The 20728-nt window shown below is 50.7% G+C and overlaps 1 protein-coding gene across 1 annotated transcript in view; it reads left to right on the forward strand.

Annotated features, from left to right (window-relative positions):
• The window catches only part of SEMA5B (semaphorin 5B), a 118672-nt gene that overhangs the window by 83848 nt on the left and 14096 nt on the right, over positions 1 to 20728 (forward strand). The window contains exons 4-11 of the mRNA XM_035000016.1: positions 3764 to 3809; positions 14140 to 14202; positions 14588 to 14686; positions 15237 to 15450; positions 16108 to 16393; positions 18721 to 18856; positions 19955 to 20162; positions 20261 to 20468. Coding sequence (XP_034855907.1) covers positions 3764 to 3809; positions 14140 to 14202; positions 14588 to 14686; positions 15237 to 15450; positions 16108 to 16393; positions 18721 to 18856; positions 19955 to 20162; positions 20261 to 20468 — 1260 coding nt within the window. The remainder of the gene's footprint in view (positions 1 to 3763; positions 3810 to 14139; positions 14203 to 14587; positions 14687 to 15236; positions 15451 to 16107; positions 16394 to 18720; positions 18857 to 19954; positions 20163 to 20260; positions 20469 to 20728) is intronic.

The raw sequence follows: 20728 nt of genomic DNA on the forward strand, positions 1-20728 counted from the left end.
ACCCTTGTCTTGGGCCCGGGTTCCCCTCTGCCAGACCCTTTCTGTATCTGAATGTCTATCTCCCACAAAAGGAAGCATTAGCTGGAGCAAGGGCGGGGAGTGGGGGGGTGAGCTCTAGACCTCCAGATCTCAGCAAGCCATATTCCTTCGTGGCTGGTAGTTACTGAGAGCAGAACACCTGCTGGCCACCTTCTACCCCCTGTCCCTACCCTGCTGCCAGGACTGCCCAGTCAACGGCCTGCCTGGGAGCTCCATGCAGAGAAGGTGCCCAGGAGCCCCCTGCTGGCTGGCTGGCCACCTGCACCGGGGATGCTGGACTCAGGCCGCCAACTTCTCCTGTGAAGCCCTTCACTTCCCTCTGTGTTGCCTGATCTTGTTGAACCCCACTGTTCTGGATCTAGGGAGGACTTGTGGAGACGTTATGGAGTGGAACAGAAGGAGATAGTTCTCACAAAATCATGGACCATCAACTCTAGTAGGGAAGGGAGCTTAGAGATGTTTACTCCAGTGGGTCTCAAAGAGTGGTCCCTGGACCAGCAGGACCAACAGCACCTGGGAACTTGTTAGAAATGCAAATTCTTGGGTTCCACCCCAAGCCTGCTGAATCCGAAGCTCTGGCGGTGGGGCCAGCAATGTGGTTTAGTCAGCCCTCCAGGTGAGTGTGGTGACTCTCAGGTTTGAAAATCACTAGTCTAATCCAACTGCCCTGGACTTAAACATGAAGAGGCAAGGGACAGGAGAGGGGGAGGGGAGCTTCCCAAGATCACTTAACAAGATGACAACAGAGTACCATATATGCAGTAAAGCACCTACAGCATGGAGTAAATGAGGCATGTAATAAATCACCTCATCTTCACATTCGCCCCAGGCAGGGCGGTCTGTGATTATTCCCATTGTATGGACTAGTAAGCTGAGGCTCAGAAGGTTCAGGCCACCCGCCTGTGTTCACAGGGCTCTTTCTCATCCACTCTGGGGCTTCCCCACATGGGGAGCTCCACCCTGAGCCTGGCTGTGCCCTCAGAGACAGGAAAAGTCAGGCCTGCCCTTGGTCCATTGCAGCCCACACAGCAAATGAAGTGAGTCCTCAGTTTCTTCTCCCCCTTTCTCTAGGTCACTTTCCTTCCTCCTTTTCTTCTTCCAGACATTTCCCCCATTCTTTCTGACCCCCTGGGTCTCTGGAATTCAGGCTGGGGATATTTTTCATTCCTGTATACCTGCCTTGTTCCATAAGGGATTTAGGGGTGGGTCAGGCTGGGGAGATTTCTCTCTGTTCTCATCTCCCAGAAGAGCAGACTGCAATGCTGTGATGAATGGTTTTTGATGGGATAAAAATTAATAAAGTGATGCAATGTTTCCCCTAATTTTTTAAAGCTGCGAGCAGATGCCTGCATTACCTGAGCAGGCAGCTGGGGCAGAGCCCGAGCCCATCTGTCCTCAGGCCAGGAGGGAGGGGACGGGGAAGCTCTGCAGGGCAGGGGCTGGGGAGGTCCAGCAGAGGCCTAGAGCCAAGGTCACCCCATGAGGCCTGCCCAGCCCCAGGATAGCAAAGAAGCTAAGTGGAGGCTGGGCCTGGCACCAGAGCTGGGGAAGAGAAGCCTTCAGGCTGGGGTGTCTCCTTCAGGCCCCTGGATTCATTCAGCAGGGCCCCCCTTCTCCTGCTGGCCCACTCCACAACCTTTCTCCTCAGTGCTCTTCTCAGTAGAGAAGAGCCAGAAAGTTCTAAAGCACTTATTCCTAAACACCTCAGGAACCAAAAGAGAAATGGCCAAAAGAAGATATTAGAAAGGGGGCGCCTGGGTGGCTCAGTTGGTTAAGCGACTGCCTTCGGCTCAGGTCATGATCCTGGAGTCCCGGGATCGAGTCCCGCATCGGGCTCCCTGCTCGGCGGGGAGTCTGCTTCTCCCTCTGACCCTCCCCCCTCTCATGTGCTCTCTCTCATTCTCTCTCTCTCAAATAAATAAATAAAATCTTAAAAAAAAAAAAAAAAGAAGATATTAGAAGGAAAGAAAGAAAATTCTTAGGGAAATCCAAGACTCTGGATTTGGATCTGCTTGACATTAATAAAGCCTCTTAAGATGCATCACACAATTCCCCTGTCTCCACAGGCCTGTGAAATGAGAAAGACAGGCATTCCGTTTCTCCATTTCACAGATGCAGACACTGAAGCTCCCAGAAGGTCCCCAGCAGGTAGCCGAGCTGGAATTCTCCCTGCCTCTGCTGCAGGGTCTACTCCGTGAGCCTACAGTCACTTCTGCATGGCATGCTGACCAGTGGCCCTGTCGCCCTCAAAGTCCATGCCTAGTCATAGTGGCCTTGTAGCTCCAGAGTCCAGGCAAAGCGGTGTCCTCCCCACCTGCCACTGTGAGTGCCCGAGGGCTGGTTAACAGATCACCACTGTTATCTAAGGGCTTTCAAACATTAACGCTGTTATTTTTAGAGCAGTTCTAGGTTCACAACAAACTTGACAGGAAGGCACAGATGTTTCCCACATACCTCCCGCTCCCACGCATGCATAGCCTCCCCCACCAGAGGGGTCCATTTGTTGCAATTAAAGACGCACGCTGACACATCATTATCACCCAAAGTCTGTAGTCAACATCATGGTCTCTTGGTCTACATTCTGTGGGTTTGCACAAAGGTATAATGATATGTACCACCATTACGGTGTCATACAGAGTAGTTACTGCCCTAAAAATCCTCCGTGCTCCACCTGCTCATCCTCCCACACCACAAGCACTGATCTTTCCATAGTTTTGCCTTTTCCGGAATATCATATAGTTGGAATCATACAGTATGTAGCCTTTTCAGATTGGCTTCTTTCACTTAGTATTATGCATCTAAGGTTGCTCCAGGTCTTCATGGCTTGATAGCTCTCTTCTTTTTTGCTCTGAGGAATATTCTATTACCTGGATACAGTTTATTTATCCGCTCACCTGCTGAAAGGCCTCTTGGTTGCTTCCAAGTTTGGGCAATTGTGAATAAAGCTGCTATAAACATATGTGCAGGTTTTTGTGTGGACCTCTTTCCTTATTTAAGGTTTTTGAGCAGCCGGCTGATGTGACGGAAACAGCGTTTGAGGCAGATGAAGCTGGCAGCCCTGTGTGGGCTGGATGGTGCAGGACAGGAATCGGGAGGGGACGGAGGCGGTGATTTGGGCAAGAGGAGACACGGTGGTCCAGGGAGTGGCCGTGGGAAGGGCAGATCCAGAGTCCCTGCAGGAGGGACTGCAGGAGATGAGGAGGCAGACAGGACTTGGAGGGGCCCGAGGCGCCGTGTCGGGAGAGATGGCTGGCCTGTCTGAGGACCGGAGTGGGTCAAGGTGGAAGGAAGGAGATGGCTTGTTTAGGTTCCTGCAGGAGCCTCCGTGAGGCTTCAAGTTTACCAGAAGTGGGCTCCCTGGCGGGGAAGATGGTGGTGGGGCTGGTCCTGCCAGCACAGCTGGGGGAGGGGGGGCAGAGACAGTGTGGGCTTCGGAAGTAGACAAGTCCGCCGCTTAATCCCAACTCCTTCACCTACTGTCTCTGTGACTCGGACATTGATCCCACCTGTTTCCTCATCTGTAAATGAAGTTTTCTCTCTCTACTCCCGGGGTTGCTGGAAGGTTAAAAGAGCCAGTGGAGATGAAGCTCTCCCTGGGTTGGCCCACCATAGGCCCTCCACAGTCTGCACCCAGGCCCCCACAAAGCAGGAGCCAGGAAGCTGCTTCCTGGGGACCTGCCTGCAGAGCCAGCTTGACTTATGATTTTTGTCTCTGTTTTCACAGGAACTACCTCTTCAGACTCAGCCTTGCCAATGTTTCCCTCCTTCAGGTACATTTGCCTGCCTTCCCTCCCCTCCCCTCTCCTTCCCTTTCCTGTGATTTCCCTGGTATTTGGGAGCTGGGGCTGGGGTAACACAGGAAGCAAGATTCAGAATTCAGCCCTTAGGGGCAAAACCAGGAGCCCCATGGGCATGGACTCAGGCTGGCTTCCAGGTAACTGCTGGGAAGGTAGCTGTAAGTGGGGTCGTGGTCACATAAACACGGAGGCACACACAGGGCGAACTGCATCATGCAGACGAACTGCACGATGCAGGAGGGAAGGAGCACCCGGGTGCGGGTGACCAGCTGGCCCTGTTTGCCTGTGAATGAGGGGTCCCAGGGTATAGGAATTATGGTGCTAAATCTGGGACAGTACTGGGCAAACTGGAATGGTTGGTCCTTCTAAGTCCTACACGGAGGTCTGAGTTTTGGCCTCAAGAGAAAGGGTATCCTTGGTTCCTTTCTTAGCTTGGCCTGAGTGATCCCATTCTAACTCAGCATTTTCACTGAGCTGTGATTGATTTATTATCTGCTGCCAAGAAGGATTCCCCAAGCATAATTCCCTAAGTGCTCTGGGAGGCATTTTAATGGGACTCCTTGATCCAGAACATTTATCCCAGATTGAGAAACAGATGCCAAACCACCTCTGCAGAGGCAGAACATTCTAGAGAAAAGAAGTCCATCTCTTCCTCAGTGAGGGGAAAGACTCAGTTCTTGTGTCTGGGAGGCTTCTGTGTTTATTGCATCGGCACTGGGGAGTGCGGGGGGGTGTGCTATAAGACAAGCAGAGGCTCTGCCCTCTAGAGCTCACAGTGTAGCCAAGACAAGACGATGAGTGCTGCATCGGACCTTAGTACAGAACGGTTAAAGGAGGTGGTCAGGCGCTAGGCTGTTTGGTATAGGATTTCACTGCAAAGGGCATTTGGGGAAGGGGACACCTCCTTAGTGAGCTGTTGTGACATTCTGGTCTGATTTCTTCTAGCTGCACCTGGGTGTATATCCACAGGGACCATTGCAGCTGGTTGCCAGAGGGGAGGTATAAGGGAGCAGAAAAGTTCCGACCATCAGAAGGGAGGGGCCCAGAAGAACTAGAATAAATTGAAAGGAAAATGCCATTCATCTGTTTATGAGTCTATCTATCCTCCAGTCCTTACCTTAAGCAGCCAACCTGCCATCCATTCATCCAACCACCCACCCAATAAACATTTATTGAGTACCCCGGAAACCTGGGTTTAGTCCCAGGCATGGTACTAGGCATTTGAGATCCAAAGGTGAATCAGGCTTAGTCACTGGCCTCAGGAATAAGCAGATAAGGTTACAAATGATTCCCTGTCCTGGATGGGATTTCTGTGGCATGGTCCTGGGGTCTGGGCTATAGCAGCATCCGGTGGACTGCCAGCTTGGTCACAAGCAGCCCATACAGAACTTACTTACCATGTGACATCCACAGAAAATGAAGCCAAGATGCCAAGCACAGCAGGTCAGGGCCTGGGGGACGTTGGTGCAGAGGTGGTTGGTTCAAAGTGGCTGGGAGGGAGTGGATCCAGGGGCCCTGCCCTGAGCTCAGGTAGTTGGCTTCCTTGGTTCCCAAGGTCTGCAAATGAAAGTCTTCTAGGAGCAGTAAAGTGGTCAAAGAGAGAAGGAGAAACGGATGCACAGAAATAAAAGCAATGCGGTGGGAAGCATGCAGGCAGGGTGAATGCTAGGTTCACCAATGGCCCAGAGGCGCTAGGAACCCATCAGGCTCCGCTTGGTCAGCAAAGACTTCTCGGAAAGCTATCCTTGGGCTGGAGCTCGAAGGATGGGGGTTTGCCAGGCAGCTGACGGGGGAACACAAATGTGTGAGAGAGCATGGAGTGCTGAGGGGCCCAGTGTGCAGGATCATGGGGTGTGAGTGGGAAAGGAGAGGGAGGTGAGGCCTGGGAAAAGAGAGGGTCCATACTGCAGAAAGTCTTCACTGCTGAGCAGGGGAGTCTATATTTTATTTTGAAGGCAATGGGGGTCACTAAAGGGTTTTAAACAGAGAAGTGGCATGATCAGTTTTGGCGTTTAGATCACCTGGCCTGGTGCAGGGAATGGATTAGTGGAGGAGCCGGTTAGGGGGCAACTGCAATAGCCCAGATGAGTGGTGGGGAAAATTGAACTAAGGCAGTGGAATGGGATGGAGAGAAGGAGAAAGATCTTCAGGGGACAGAAACACGCAGGGTCACAACATCAAACAACTCCAGGGCACACCTGGCATGGTCTTCTGCATGAAGGTGACCCCTAGAGTTGGGGAAGTTAGCAGCCCTGGAGGGCTTAGCCAAAGCCTTGGCCCCCAGTGGTGCCATCTAGGTTTCTGCCTTCCAGAGCTGGATAGCATAAATCAGGTTGGGAATGGAGCTAGCCTGGCTCATGGCAGTGGTTCACCCTTGGTTGCCCACTAGAATTACCAGGAGATATTTAAAAAACACTGACGCCTGGGTCCCACCCTCAGAGATTCTGACTTGCTTGTCAGGGTACAGCTGGGCACTGGGATTTTCAAATCACAGATGATTCCAGTGTGCAGCCAGATTTAGGAACCGCTGCTCTAGGAGCTCAGTATCGTTTCTGTAGGTGTTGCCCAGCTGGTTTGGCATCCCAGGTGTCCTTGACAACTGGCCCGCTGGTCCCAGGTCCCACATCTGATCAGATGTTAGGACTCTCTGGCTTGCTGATGAGGCCTGGCATTGGGCTTATCCCTCTCTGTGTTGATCTGGCCTCAGCCCTAGGAAGATATCTTAATGCCACCCCCGTAACTCACACTGGGGGCTCACACTGGGGGCGGGGGCTCAACTGCAGCACCTTCTCTGAAGGGCGCTGCAAATCAGCCACAAGTGGACCAGGAATTGGTTTTACCACCTTCCCAGGGTGTCTCTTTGGGGCCTGAGCTCAGGAGTCCAGAGTGGATTCTCCACGACAGAACTAAGGAGAGGAATAAATACTTTTCATGCCCACATCCCCACTGTAGTGGGGACCATCTGGCCACAAAGCGGAGAGAGGGAGAGAAGTTGGAGTGGGCTGTCTAGCATTCCCTGGAGAGGCTGGGGGTGAACCCCGGCCTCCAGTCCCCTGGTCTGTCATCTGGCCCGGTGAAAAAGCCGTGACTTTTGACCACAGAAGCCTGACCTCAGCAAGTGCCCTTCCATTGCCCTCTCTGGGACTTTGGGTCTCTGCTTATAAGCTTTCAGTCTGCAGCATCTGCTATCACAAGTGGCTCAGGGCAACCGAGTGCTAAAATGGAGCTGACCACTGCCCCATACCACAGGAGGAGGTAAGGCCCAGCCCCCCACCCCCACCCCAGCTTCCTCTATTCTCCATACTGCCCGCGGTATGCATGGTTCCAACTCTCCTTTACAGCCAACTGATCCTCCCACTGGCCCCAAGGTAGGATTTAACCAAACTTAAAGCTCAATGCTTTATTGACAATTTAAACAATTAAAGAATAATCTAAATACAGTTTATGCAAACCAGCGTCCATTAAAAGGACTTTTAAGTACCTAACCCCTATTAAACAATTTATATAAACGACTATTCCTTCAGGAAAATCGAAATGCTGAGCCTCCTCCCCAATTCTCCAAGCACTAAAGGGAAGGGAGATGTGTGAAGCAGCAGAGGGCTGTGTGTGTGTGTGTGTGTGTGTGTTTACTCATGCTTGTAGACAGGGAAGGGAAGTCAAATCAGCTCATCTGTGATGGCTATTTATCAGTGTAACTTAAACTGGTTTGGGGAAAGAAAAGGTGACCAGTGGTCAAGAGTGTCAGGGGGATGCTGTGTGATGAGCTAACTTGGATTTGGCAATTTTCTGACCTTTGCCAGAGAGCTTCCAGGGGATGAGGTGACTAGAGGCCTAATTGCAATGGATTTATGATCTTGGGCTACCAGATGTCCTGAAAGTGCAGAAATATAGACTGTTCTGCACATACGAGTCAGGGCACGTGTGGGGCTTTGTTGGGCCTTGGCAGACAATGAAGCTGATTCTGAGCTCTCTTCTAGTTATCTCTACATTCTCCAAGCTAGTCTGACGACTCTCAAGTTATTTGAAATCTAACCTCTGCTGAATGGTGGACTTAATGCTCAGAAGATGTTTTAGTGTTGAGCCATTGTCACTGGCATCCAGGGGAGGTGCTGAGTCTGCAAGGAGATTTCTCCAGTTCCTGGCCAACTCACCTGTTCTCTCCCATAGCAGAAAAACATGCAGTTTCTAGAGATTGCCATACTGGAATTTCTGGAACAGTCCTAGTTTAAAGCTTTATGCATGGCAGATTGATTGATCATACATGTCTATCTCCACTTCTTCACAAAAACCCACTAAAATGACAGTGAGGAATTTTTAAAGGTTCAGATCCACAATGACAGAGAGACATCAATGGAGAAGAGATTAAACACATTTTAGGGAGATGGAACGTGGATGGACAGTCATAACTGATTTAGCAGAGCAGAACAGTTTACAGAGGAAAATATGCCAGAGAAGTAAGCTGAACCCCCCCAAAGGGCTCAGAAATTGGGATGTTAGGTATTGAGGAATGTGAGGATGGGGTATAAAGATAAGGGGGAAATCGTTGAAATTGTCTAAATTGAGAGGTTGGAATCCAGGGCTCCTATCCCATCCCACATAGCAATCCCTTCATCCATTTTACCCCTCCCCCAACAAAGGGAGACTAAGACCCTTTCTCTAAAGAGCTAACTGGTGAGTCTCCAAATTTGAGACTCCAAGAAAGCTAAAGGACACTAATGGGGTATGGGGCTAAAACAGTGTTTCTCTTCTTTCTCTCTCTGTGTGATTTATTTATTGAAGAAACCTGGTCATTTATCCTATAGTCTGGATTTTGCTGATTGCAATCCAAGTGGTACATTTTACCATTTTCCTCTATTCTCTGCATCATCTGTAAATTGATTGCTAGATCTAAAGACTTTATTCAGTTTAGATTCCAACAAGATTGCTCACTTCAAGGGATTATTGTGTACTTTTTTTAGGATGCACATAGTATTCTGGTTTTTTTCCAATGTTAGCAGCCACTGATGATTGTTTCCCAGATCCATTAATTCTGTAGGTGTTACAATGTATGAGCTGGACTTCTACAAAGAAAAACTTCTCATCTCCTATTTGGTTACCCAACCATATAGTCATATAGGAAAGGCAGGATAAATGTTTGATACTCTTTCTTTCTTTACCACATTTTAAAGAATGAGCAGTTTTGCTAGTGTCTGTCAATGCTCAATCTGTCAATGATGATCAGTTAATTTTATTATTTTATTATTATTACAAACTCAAAATGGCTTTAAACATTGTTGAATGTGTTTCAATCCATTGTAGTTATCTTCCATGACTATCCCATCTCTGCCAGTAGGGGGCCTCTTCAAGTTGGTTCCTGGGTCCTTTGACATGAGGACCCTGGTTGCCTTTGGTTGCATCCTTGCTGTTGGGTGTGAGGTGTGAGGAGGTGTTCCAGACTCACCTTGTTGTACATTTCCTAACCCCAGCCCTGGAATCAGCCATTACTCTAAGATGCCGGTTCCTTTCAGTGGGAAATGGCTAGTTGATTTATTTTTAAATATAAAGAAATAGCCAAAAATCACCAGACCTATCAGGAAAGCCTCTAAAGTAAAAGAGAAAGATCAAATCAAACAAGCAAATAGAATGAAGAAACCTGTGAGAAAACAGGGACAATAAGAGAAATATAAGAAAACATTTTTTAAAATTAATTAGAAAAAAATGAATGGAATCTTCTGAGATATAAAAATGTATTGTTTTATAAAACAAATTAAAACTATGGAAATGAAAAATGTGATTGGGGAAATAAAAATTGAATTGAAGGATCAAAAGATGAGGTTGAAGAAAAATCTCCCAGAAATTAGAACAACAACAACAAAAAATAAGAAATTAAGAACCAGGGAGAAATAACAGAAAATTAGAGGATCAACACACAAGGGCCAACAGTTGACTGGATTAATGAGCTACAAAAAAGAGAACAGAGGAAAAGGTGAGGAAGAAATTAAAGATGAAATTACATAAGAATATCTGCCAACACAGAGCATGAGTCTTCACATTGAAAGGGCTGAATGGGTTCCCAAAAGGGACATGTACTAAGGCACATCAGTGTGAAATCCAGGATATTGTTATGAAAGAGAAGATCCAAAATGCTTCTAGAGTCTAAAGAAAAAGAAAATGGTCATTAGAAAAGTTGGGGAATAAGAGTTACATCAAACTGTGGGGTGCCTGGGTGGTTCAGTCAGTTAAACATCTAGCTCTTGATTTTGGCTCAGGTCATGATCTCAGGGTCATGAGATCCAGCCCTTCATCTGACTCCATGCTGAGCGTGGAGCCAGATTCTCTCCCTCTTCGTCCCGACCCCCTCAAAAAAAAAAAAAAGAAAGAAAAAAGAAAAGAATTACATCAGACTTCTCATAGCAACACTGGAATCTAGGAGACATTGGAAGAATAAATGCCTTTAAAATTCTGAGTGAAGATTATTTCCAACCTAGAACTCTGTATCAAAGCTATCAATCAAGTATGAAGATAGAATGAATCAAACATGCAAGAATTTTAAAAAATTGAACTACCATGGGGCACCTGGCAGGCTCAGTCAGAAGAGCATGTGGCTCTCGATCTCAGGGTCGTGAGTTTGAGCCCCATGTTTGGTGTAGAGATTACTCAAATAAATGAATAAATAAAAAGTTTTAAGAAATTGTTCTACTATGTTCCTTTTCTTAGGAGGATACTGGAGATGTGTTTCACCAAAATAAGCAAGTAAATCAAAAAAATGGGAAACATGGGATTTAGCAAAAAGGAAAGGAGAGAAGGTAAGTCCCAGGATAACAGCCAAATAGGAGGCCCCAGGAGCAACCAGTCCACACTGGGACAGGAGCCTGGAGGCTGGGGCAGGAGGGAGAGGACAGGAACGAATGGATGATCAGAGCCATTTGTGTTTACAGTAAATAATACTGAGATGGATTTGTAACACCTGTTGGACATTTGGGAAAAAATTAGTGGTAAGTATGTTGCAAAACAAGCAAATGAAGAAAATCAAGGCATTATTCAGTCCAGGAAAAACAAAAACTTGGTCAAGGAGGAAACCGCATCAGAATAGGCATTATTTTATGGATTCTCAGATGCACATTTTGACATTTTAATGAGTCTGAAATCAGGCCATGTCTTTTGGTTGATGGCGTCTTAGTCACTGTCAACCAGACTGCCGTCCTGATTGACTTGTCCTTGCCTATACAGGTGTGAACTTGGTCATTACCCTGATAACAGCAACCCATTAACATTTCAGGCCACAAACCATTTTAGGATCATATGAGGGGGAAATATGAGTCCTGATTTTTTGGAAAACCTTCTGTGGACACCTTCTGGTAAGACCAAGAAAGTACCAGCATCCAAACTTGCAGAATGGGATCCATAGCTCAGAAGAAAATTCCGGAGACCAGAGTGGAATACGCCTTAAGAATTGCTGAATCGCTGAAGCCCTGGGTGGTTCAAAAAAATGATCCTCTAAAGCAAGCAAACATAACAAAACAAATGAGCACTAACAACTGGAAAGTGACTCAGAAGAGGCAAACTGAATTCAAGAAGGTTTAAGAATACTTTATTGGGCTTGTTTCCATTTTTCTTCTTTGTACACACAAGATTGATAGATGATAGAAATTGTATGTCTAAATAAGAGCACTTTTGATAAGTTTACATTAAAAATTTAAGTAATAACGATCTGATTGGCAGTATATTTTCTTCCTTGGTGTTTCATATTACAATCAACTGTGTTTTATATTCAGCGAAATACAGGGTACTCGTTGGTAGTAGTAAACAATTTTTATATATTCATAATAAGGTAAATACCAATGTTGATTTTAATTTAAAAATAATTATATTAACATTTTAAATACTTAATATTACATAATTACAATGGGAGGATGGGGAGAAGGGAAATGTAGGTGTGCTTTGGGGTGGGGGAGAATGGGATGGGTGATCGGGAAAAATCTTTACCTCCATATCAGGAAGTCAGAAGAGAAAGTCTGAGATTGATACATATTTTTGAGAAATGGGATTAAAAAATTAAATTAAATTAAAAGAAATTCTATTAAAACAAACACAGAGAAAAAGCTAAAAGCATTGAAAGTGGTTGTCCTTAGGAAATGGGATGGGTGGAGGAGGAGTGGGTTGCCGGTTGGTTTTTTTTTTAATAATTTTTTCATATCATTGACTTTTTCAACTCTGTACATCATTACTTGGATATAAATAATTTTTAAAATAAAATAAAAATTTTAAAAATGCCTCAAACAAGCCTGTTCTGTGCTGTTACCATTTTAAATATACATATCCTTTTCAGGCCATATGTTCTAACTTTGGGCTTGAGAAATCTATTCACTGTGAGAAGCTGCAGGATGTAACAGAGAGAGCTCAGCTCTGGTGTTAACTGTCTGGGTTTGCATCTTAGGCTTGTTGCTTATTAGCTTTGTGACCTTGGGTGAATTGCTCAACTTCTCTGAGCTTCATTTTCCTCACCTGTAAAATGAGCAAAAGTCTACATGTTTCACTGGCGGTGAGGATCCAAGAGAGAGGTGCTGTCAAGTCGTGGCACAGTGCCTGTCTGGGTGTTCAGCTCAGGGGAACTTGAACTGCTTTTGATTGTGCACAACTGTCCCACCGACCCAGCCAGTGGAACTCCCACCCCCTTATGAGCAAAATCCCTTTGCCCACCAGCCCCCAACCCCCCTCAGCCACCCACTGTCTGGAGCTTCAGGCCCAGTGTCTGTGGTACAGTGTCTGTGGGCCATTGCTCTTGTCGGCCTCAGGGGCCCCAGAGTTGCTTGTTTCTGTCCCTCTTTCCTCTCACATCAGACTCAGCCATGGAGCTGATGGGGTCCTGAGGATCACAATGCCTCCATTGTTCCTGTCCAGATAAACCCCATGGCTCTGAGGCCAGATGCCAGGGGTCCTTTGCCCTCCAAGGTCTGGGAGCAGAGGCCTTCCTGAGCTCCAGGCTTGGCGTGGCAGGAGGAGCCCAGCCTGCTCAGAGGGCTGATGGAGGCATGAGCAACTTGTTCCCCCCGCTCCTGAATCCAGGCTCTGCCGGAGTCAGCCCTCCCTCTGCCCCACAAAGCAGCCATCTTGGAGCTGTGCATGGACAGCAGCCTGCAGCTTCCTCCCCCAGCACCCTTCTTCTCCCACATCCCGGCCCTGGAGCTCTGCAGGCAGGGACTTCATAGCTAGGAGGAGCTTTGTGAGAAATTAAAAGCAGGTTGGCTTTTTTTGTTGTTGTTTCCCGTTTGGATAGAAGATCTGCTTGCTCAGGGCTCCCTCTCCCAGGACAGGTAGGCAGTTCTTGTTTATACGTGTGACCCAGAAATCTTAATGAGCCACACACCAGGGCTGTTGACATTGCCTGGACATGGAGGGTAGCGCTCTCCCCTGCAGCTGCTCTTCAGAGGCTGGGAGGGGTGTGAGAGAGCAGAGACAGAATAGGTGAAGAGGAAGGGGGGTTCCTAGGTGGGGACCAGCCCTTTCCTAATGTCATGGACACTTGGGAACACGAGTCCCTGAGTGAAAGCTGCATCCCCAAGCACCCCATGGTGCACCCCACGATAGAGCGTGAGTCATGCTACGAGGGAAGCAGACAGCACAGCGTTAGGGAGGCGTAGCAATTACAAAATGGGAAGCCCAAGGTTCTGAGACAGCGGGATAAAGAGAAAAAACACACAGAGCCTTTGAATCAAGAATGTGGGTTCCAGTCCTTGCTCTACCACATGGCAGCAGCGAGCCACACAGAGTTTCTTCACCCGTTAAGGGGGAAACAAAACAAACAAACAAACAAAAACCACTTTGCAGGGTAATAGTGGGAAAATTAAATAGATCTGTCTCTAAGGTTTGCAAATCTAGCCTTTCCTCCCTCCCTGCCTCCCACTCATTTGAGGGACATCTGGCACATAAGGGAGGCACGTTTTCCATCTCCCACTCTGGGTCTGGGGTGGTCCTGAAGGTCCTCCTTGGCCACTTCCAGCTCTCTGGCTGACCTGGGGGAGGAAAGATGGGAAGGTCCCAGGACAGAGCTGCATGGGGATAGTTCAGCATGAAGACATTGTTACTGCCGGCCTCCCTGACCCAAGCAGTGGGGACGGTGTTGGATTGAGGGGACATCCTCCTTAGGGTCTCTGAGTAAGGAGATCTGGCAGGCCTCTGAGTCCACGTGGATGTAGTGAGGGGAGCCTTTACCCTGCTGGCTGTCATTGACCCTTTCCCAGCATCCGGTCCCCTCCCAGCCCTGACTGCTGCCCGCCTGGCGGTGAGTGGCACAGGGTGTGATGTCTGTGTGCCCCTCCTACAGGCCACGGAGTGGGCCTCCAATGAGGACACGCGCCGCTCCTGCCAAAGCAAAGGGAAGACTGAGGTATGTGGCTCCCGTGGTCCAGGGGCCTGGCTTAGAGCTGGCAAGAGGCTTGTGGTTGTGGGGATGGAGGGGCACCTTGGGGGCACAGGGCCGCCTGCGGGAGAGGCCCAGCCTGCAGGTGCGTGGCGGGGGGAGCTCTGGGTGCAGGTAAGGATGCAGCGCTCAGCATCGGGGTGGGCAATGACGCAGCAGGTTGGCCTGGGGGTCGGGGGGATGTGTGAGGGGAGGGGATGTCTACAGAGGCAATCTGAACTTCAGAGCAGGGCACATTGGGGGCAGAGGGGAGTGTTCTCAAATGTTTGTGGTGCAGTGGTGTGAAGGAAGACACCCAGCCCCACATGTGGTGCCCCTGTCCCTCTCTTACTTCTCTATCACTATGCTTTAGGAGGAGTGTCAGAACTACATGCGAGTCCTGATTGTCACTGGCCGGAAAGTGTTCATGTGCGGGACCAATGCCTTTTCCCCGGTGTGCTCCAGCAGACAGGTGGGGCCCCCTCAGGGTAAGGCAGACTAAAGAGGGCATGGAGAGGTTCTCTCACCCAGGCACCACACAGCCTTGAGTGGGGGAGCCAAATTTAGTAAAAACAACAACAAAAAAAAAACCCCAAACAGAAAAGAATGCCCAGTTAAATTTAATTTCAGATAAACAGCAAATTATATTTTAGCATAAGTATATCCCACGCAAGCTTTGGGACATACTTATGCTAAACAATTATTCATCGTTCATCAAAATTCAAATGTAACTGGGTCTGCTGTATCTTATCAGTCAACCTCACCTTGGAGGGTCCTGACTGGGGGGGGAGTGTGCAGGGAACAGAGGCTGATGGAGCTCCTGGCACAACCTCCTCCCTCCATGATGGTGGCTCCCTCAGAGGGACTGTGAGGTGGGGCAAGTGAGGAGGAGGTTGGAGACAGGGAGAGGCTCAGAGACACCAGGGACCCAGGAGGAAGCAAACTCGGGTTCAGGGGGGCAGGGGAGAACAGGCAGCCCCTGGGTCTCAGGGAAAAGTGCCCCTATCTCCCCGTGTCCCCAGGTGGGGAACCTCAGCCGGACCATAGAGAAGATCAATGGTGTGGCCCGCTGCCCCTACGACCCACGCCACAACTCCACAGCTGTCATCTCCTCTCAGGGGGAGCTGTACGCGGCCACCGTCATTGACTTCTCAGGGCGGGACCCCGCCATCTACCGCAGCCTAGGCAGCGGGCCACCACTTCGCACCGCCCAGTATAACTCCAAGTGGCTCAATGGTAAGGGGGCACGGCCCCGGGGGTGGGGGTTCTCCTACGAGCCAGCCTACCCTGAGCCCTATCAATCCTCCTTCCTGCCCCGCCTCTGAAAGGCATCACACTGGCTTCCTCAGGAGGCCCAGAATCGGGGAGATGTTTGCCCAAGGACCGAAGTACACTGGAGATGGACTCCAGATGAAATGACAGATGTACCCAGAACAAATGGAGGGGAAGCGATGAGGGCAGAGGAAGAGTTGGGAATTCATTAGGAGGAAGGGTTATAGGAAAGAAGAGGTTGGGAGAGGGTGGTAGGAGTTTCCTTTCCCTTGGAGCTGAATTCCTGCTTCTCCACTGATTGGCTGTGTGGCTGTGAGCAAGTACTTGACCTCTCTCTGCCATAATGTTCTCATCCGTAATCAGAGGATAATCGTAGTAGTACTTACCTCGTAGGTTGTTACGAGGATCACAGAAAGTACTTATAATAATGTCTGGTAGGCAGTGAGTGCTCAGTAGCACAGATTAACTATTACTATAACTTCGTAGTGGAGGTGGGAACAGGGTTAGGTCAGCAAACTGTCCAAGGGTGTCAGGATGCGCATCTGGGAAAATGGAAGTCAACTCTGTCCCCTTCCTCCCCGCTGGCCCGACCCACCCCTTTGTTCCTCTCCTGCCCCCCAGAGCCAAACTTCGTGGCAGCTTACGATATTGGGCTGTTTGCATACTTCTTCCTGCGGGAGAACGCGGTGGAGCACGACTGCGGACGCACTGTGTACTCTCGGGTGGCCCGAGTGTGCAAGAATGACGTGGGGGGCCGCTTCCTACTGGAGGACACATGGACCACGTTCATGAAGGCCCGGCTCAACTGCTCCCGCCCAGGCGAGATCCCCTTCTACTACAATGAGCTGCAGAGTGCCTTCCACCTGCCTGAGCAGGACCTCATCTACGGGGTCTTCACTACCAACGTGTGAGTCCCTGGCCCTCTGCTATCCCGTCCCTGCCTCGCGGACTGGAGGGCATGGGCAGGTCCCTCTCTGGGCCCCTGTTTCTCCTTCTGTAAAATGGGGAGTGCAGCCGGTCTTCAGGGTAAACTTGCTCGCACATCACACACTCCTTACTTGGCTGTGGCTTGCTGCCTCTGGAGGAGTAAGCCCTTGTTCTGGATTGCTGTGAAGGGCAGGCCAAGGCCAGATCTGAAGAAAGTAAACAGAGCTGGATTATGGCTCTGTGCAGGAAGAAATTGCTGTGGTGAAAGGAAAATAGCCTGCCTTGGATGAGTGGATGGCAGCCCCGGGAGGGTCCAGGAGCAGCTGCCTACAGGCAAGCTCAGAGAGAATTCTCTCCAGTCCCTTCCAACCTCAGGACTCCATGATCCTGCTAAACCTAACCAGCAGAGCCTCCTGGCAGTCCTGACGGCACTGGGAGACACAGGCTGGGAATCAGAGCCCCTTTTGTTTCCTGGGTGTATGTAAGGAAGGGTAGCCCTCACGGAGATCACGAGGCCCCCCTCCCCCCACCTCCTCCTGTGTAAAGGCTGACCCAATCAGGTGATTTCATGTACAAAGTGCTGAACGGGCAGCAGAGACCGAGGAACACGTTTGTTGTACAGGATGCTGGGCAAGGTTCTTTGTGAGGACCTCGGAAACATATGAGCCTAGAGTGCTGTGTGCTGACGCTGGGCCCCAGGTAGCAGGGACTGGAGGAGGGCCATGCTAGCTATAGCAAGCACAGTCTGAGAGGAGGGACAGGGATGAGAGCAAAACTGGGAAACAGGAGCAGAGAGGCCATCCAAGGCGGGGGGATACCCGTCCATCGCAGCCCACGCAGGCCATGAGCTGACAGCCAGGAACTATGACCAGCCAGGCAGTCAGCACAAGATAGTGGGCAGTCATGAGCAAGGGGCAGGAGCTGCTAGAGAGGCACCAGGGGGAAATGATGAGAGTGGTATGGATTGGAAATAGTTTCTGTATTGTGTGCCTTCTCCACGCCAGGTGCTTGTCACGGTGGGGGAGGGAGGGAAGCAGGGGTGCCAGTGAGCAAAAGCAGACCTGGCTTTGCCCTTAAGGAGCTTACCTTCTAGAAATAGTGGTTATTAAACACCCAATTTTAACTGTGATAAATGCTACAAAGGGAAAGGGCAGTGTGCAGGGAAGCCTCTACCAGTATGGAGGGGTAGTGATCAGGGAAGGCTCCTGTAGGAAGTGACATCTACTGGATAAATGGGAGTTAACTAGGGGAGAGGAGCATTCCAGCCCGAGGGAAGAACACACACAGAGCTTCGGAGTGGGAAGACAGAAATGTTTGAGGAACTTACTGGAGACCAGTGTGGCAGGAGCCTGGAGGGTGAGGAAGAGGAGAAACAGGAGAGGAGGCTGAGGGGCTAGGATGGGAAGAATTACGTCCTTACAGACTGCTGCTCAAGGGTTTTGATCTTTATTCTAAGAGCAAGGAGAAATTACTGAAGGCGTGAAGCTGGCCAGAGACCAGCTTGGATGCGCATTTTGAACTGTTCCCTGTGGCTGCTCTGTGGAGAATGGATTCAAGGAGGCTGGACAGGCTGTAGGAAGGCCAGCCACGAGATCAGCGCAGCATCCAGCCAGAGATGATGGGGGCCGAGGCCAGGCAGAAAGGGCAGGGAGGGTGATGGACACATTTGGGAGAGGGTCTAAATGCCGAGAACAGAACTGGAAACATTTGGCTGAGTGGTATGGGCTCTGTGACCTGTTCACATCAGACTCCTAGAAACCCCTGATCCCGGGACTGAACGGGTCTTAGAGGTCACCCGGCTCAGGGTGTTGTGGGCTGGGCAGCATGAATCAGGGGTTTGATAACCAGCTTGAAGGGTAAAATAAAATGAAGAAAGCAGAATAGAATGGAATAAAAATAGCGGAGTACAATGCATTTAGTAAGGGTATTGTTTCATGAAAATTCTTTACAAATGTGTGTGCTCGGGGGCGTGTTATTCGGAGTTGTAATATGAAGTATATTTCTGACAGTGGGCTCTGGACTAAGTGTTTGAAAAACACTAACTTTATTTGGCCCTCCCACTGGAGAAGGGAAAGGGATGAGGAAGTAGCACAGAATGATCCCCCAGGGCTTCTCATCAGTGGGCCTTTCCCAGAGTTTCCAGAGTGTGAGGACCGCACCCTCCTTCCATGGGGAAAGCACCGGGCTTGTGCTAGGCCCTCAGCAAGCCTTGGAATTGTGCCGCACAGTGCCTGGACGGCCGGCTGTGGGGCTTAAGGGACCCAGGCCCGCAGGGAGGGCAGCACCCCACCACCTCTTGTCTTTCAGAAACAGCATCGCCGCTTCTGCTGTCTGCGCCTTCAACCTCAGTGCCATCTCCCAGGCTTTTAATGGCCCATTTCGCTACCAGGAGAACCCCAGGGCTGCCTGGCTCCCCATCGCTAACCCCATCCCCAACTTTCAGGTATAGCTTCTCCTCCCCTTTCCCTCTCCTCACAGGCCAGCTTTTCCTAGATGACCAGCCCCCCAGTTGATTCCCAGCTGCTTAGCACAAACACCAAACCTGTCCCAGCTGGTCTGCACCCATCTGTGAGGCCTGCGATAGTTCCCTAAGACGGTGGAGTGAGAACGGGAGAGTGGGTGGGATGCAGAGCAAGGGAGCCTACTCTGAGCCATCTCTAAATGTGACTTCACACCTCCAGGGAGACTCAATATAGGAAACTAGGAGAGCACTCACAAGCTGTCTGGTCAGAACTGAGGGATTTTAGCTGGAGTTTGCTTGCAGTCTACCTAGACTGGGTATTAATTCCTGGAGGGTCTGAGTGACAGGAGGGGTCAGGGCCCAGCCATGGATGATGTGAGCATCCCCTGGTGCTATGATGGAGAAGAGGAAAGAGCCCTGAGGCAAAGGAAGCTAATGATGGTCAACCTTCAAATCCATCAACTTCCTGCCCACGGGGCAGTATGGAGCATGGGAAGACCTCAGGCTTTGCAGTGGGATCATCCTGACCCAGATATAGCTCTCCCTCTGTGTGACCTTGACCTGGGTCAAGTCACCCAACCTCCTGGAGTCTCTTTACCCTTATCTGGGACTAGGGATAATACTCCTGACCTCAAAGATAACTGTAAGGGTTAAATATGTGCCTGACACAGTGCCTGGGATGTAGTAAGTGCTCCATACACGGCAGTGGCCCTCCAGCTTCGGTTTGGAAGGCGTAAGAACTTTGAGCTGGTAGGAACACGAGAGAAGGAAGGCAAGTTGTGGCCCAACATGGGGGAGGAGCACCTACAGCAACAGCATAAAATCACACCACACTTGTTATCCACACTCCAATGATTCATTTTTAGATAATCCAGCCCCTTTTTCATCTCTCCCGCCCCCCCTTCACCATCCCCCGCAGGTCCCTCCTCCCCATCTTCCCAGCCTCATTTCCCCTTAGTTCTTAGAGGCATCTCTTCCCCCCCCCCCCCCCGCGCCGCCCGGGGGGGGGGGGGGGGGGGGGGGGGGGGCCCCCCCGGGGGGGGGGGCGGGCCCCCCCCCCCCCCCCCCCCCCCGCGGTAGTGCGGCACTCTGCCAGAGGTGGGCCCCAACGAGAACCTGACGGAGCGCAGCCTGCAGGACGCTCAGCGCCTGTTCCTGATGAGCGAGGCTGTGCAGCCGGTGACACCCGAGCCCTGTGTCACCCAGGACAGCGTGCGCTTCTCACACCTCGTGGTGGACCTGGTGCAGGCCAAGGACACGCTCTACCACGTGCTCTACATCGGCACGGGTGAGCCCTCGCCGCCCAGCCTGGCCCCGGGTGGGGAGGAGGTTGAGGGGCGGGGGCGGGGCTGGGCCTTCAAGGCCCCCCTCGTCCGGCCCCTCCAGAGTCGGGCACCATCCTGAAGGCACTGTCCACGGCGAGCCGCAGCCTCCGCGGCTGCTACCTGGAGGAGCTGCACGTCCTGCCCCCCGGCCGCCGCGAGCCCCTTCGCAGCCTGCGCATCCTGCACAGCGCCCGCGCGCTCTTCGTGGGGCTGAGCGACCGCGTGCTGCGGGTCCCGCTGGAGAGGTGCGCCGCCTACCGCAGCCAGGGGTAAGCGGGGGGCCGCGGGAGCCGGGCGAGGGGGGGCGGCAGTGTGCGGGGTGGGGGGGTGGCGGGCCCCTGGCCCCCTCCAGGCTTGTGCCCGCTGATCGCACCTCGGAGGTGGCTCTCATGAGACAGCTCTGAAGCCACCCGGGGTGGCAAACCGGCGCAGTCTCCAGTTGTTTGCCTTTGGACGAGTCACTTCACCACGCTGAACCTTGGTTTCCTTCTCATAAAATATCTGCAGGGTTTTTGTAAAGGTCAATTGG

The sequence above is a fragment of the Mirounga leonina genome, unplaced genomic scaffold, assembly GCF_011800145.1.
Source record: "Mirounga leonina isolate KUSES-001 unplaced genomic scaffold, KU_Mleo_1.0 Mir_115, whole genome shotgun sequence".
Taxonomy (NCBI): domain Eukaryota; kingdom Metazoa; phylum Chordata; class Mammalia; order Carnivora; family Phocidae; genus Mirounga; species Mirounga leonina.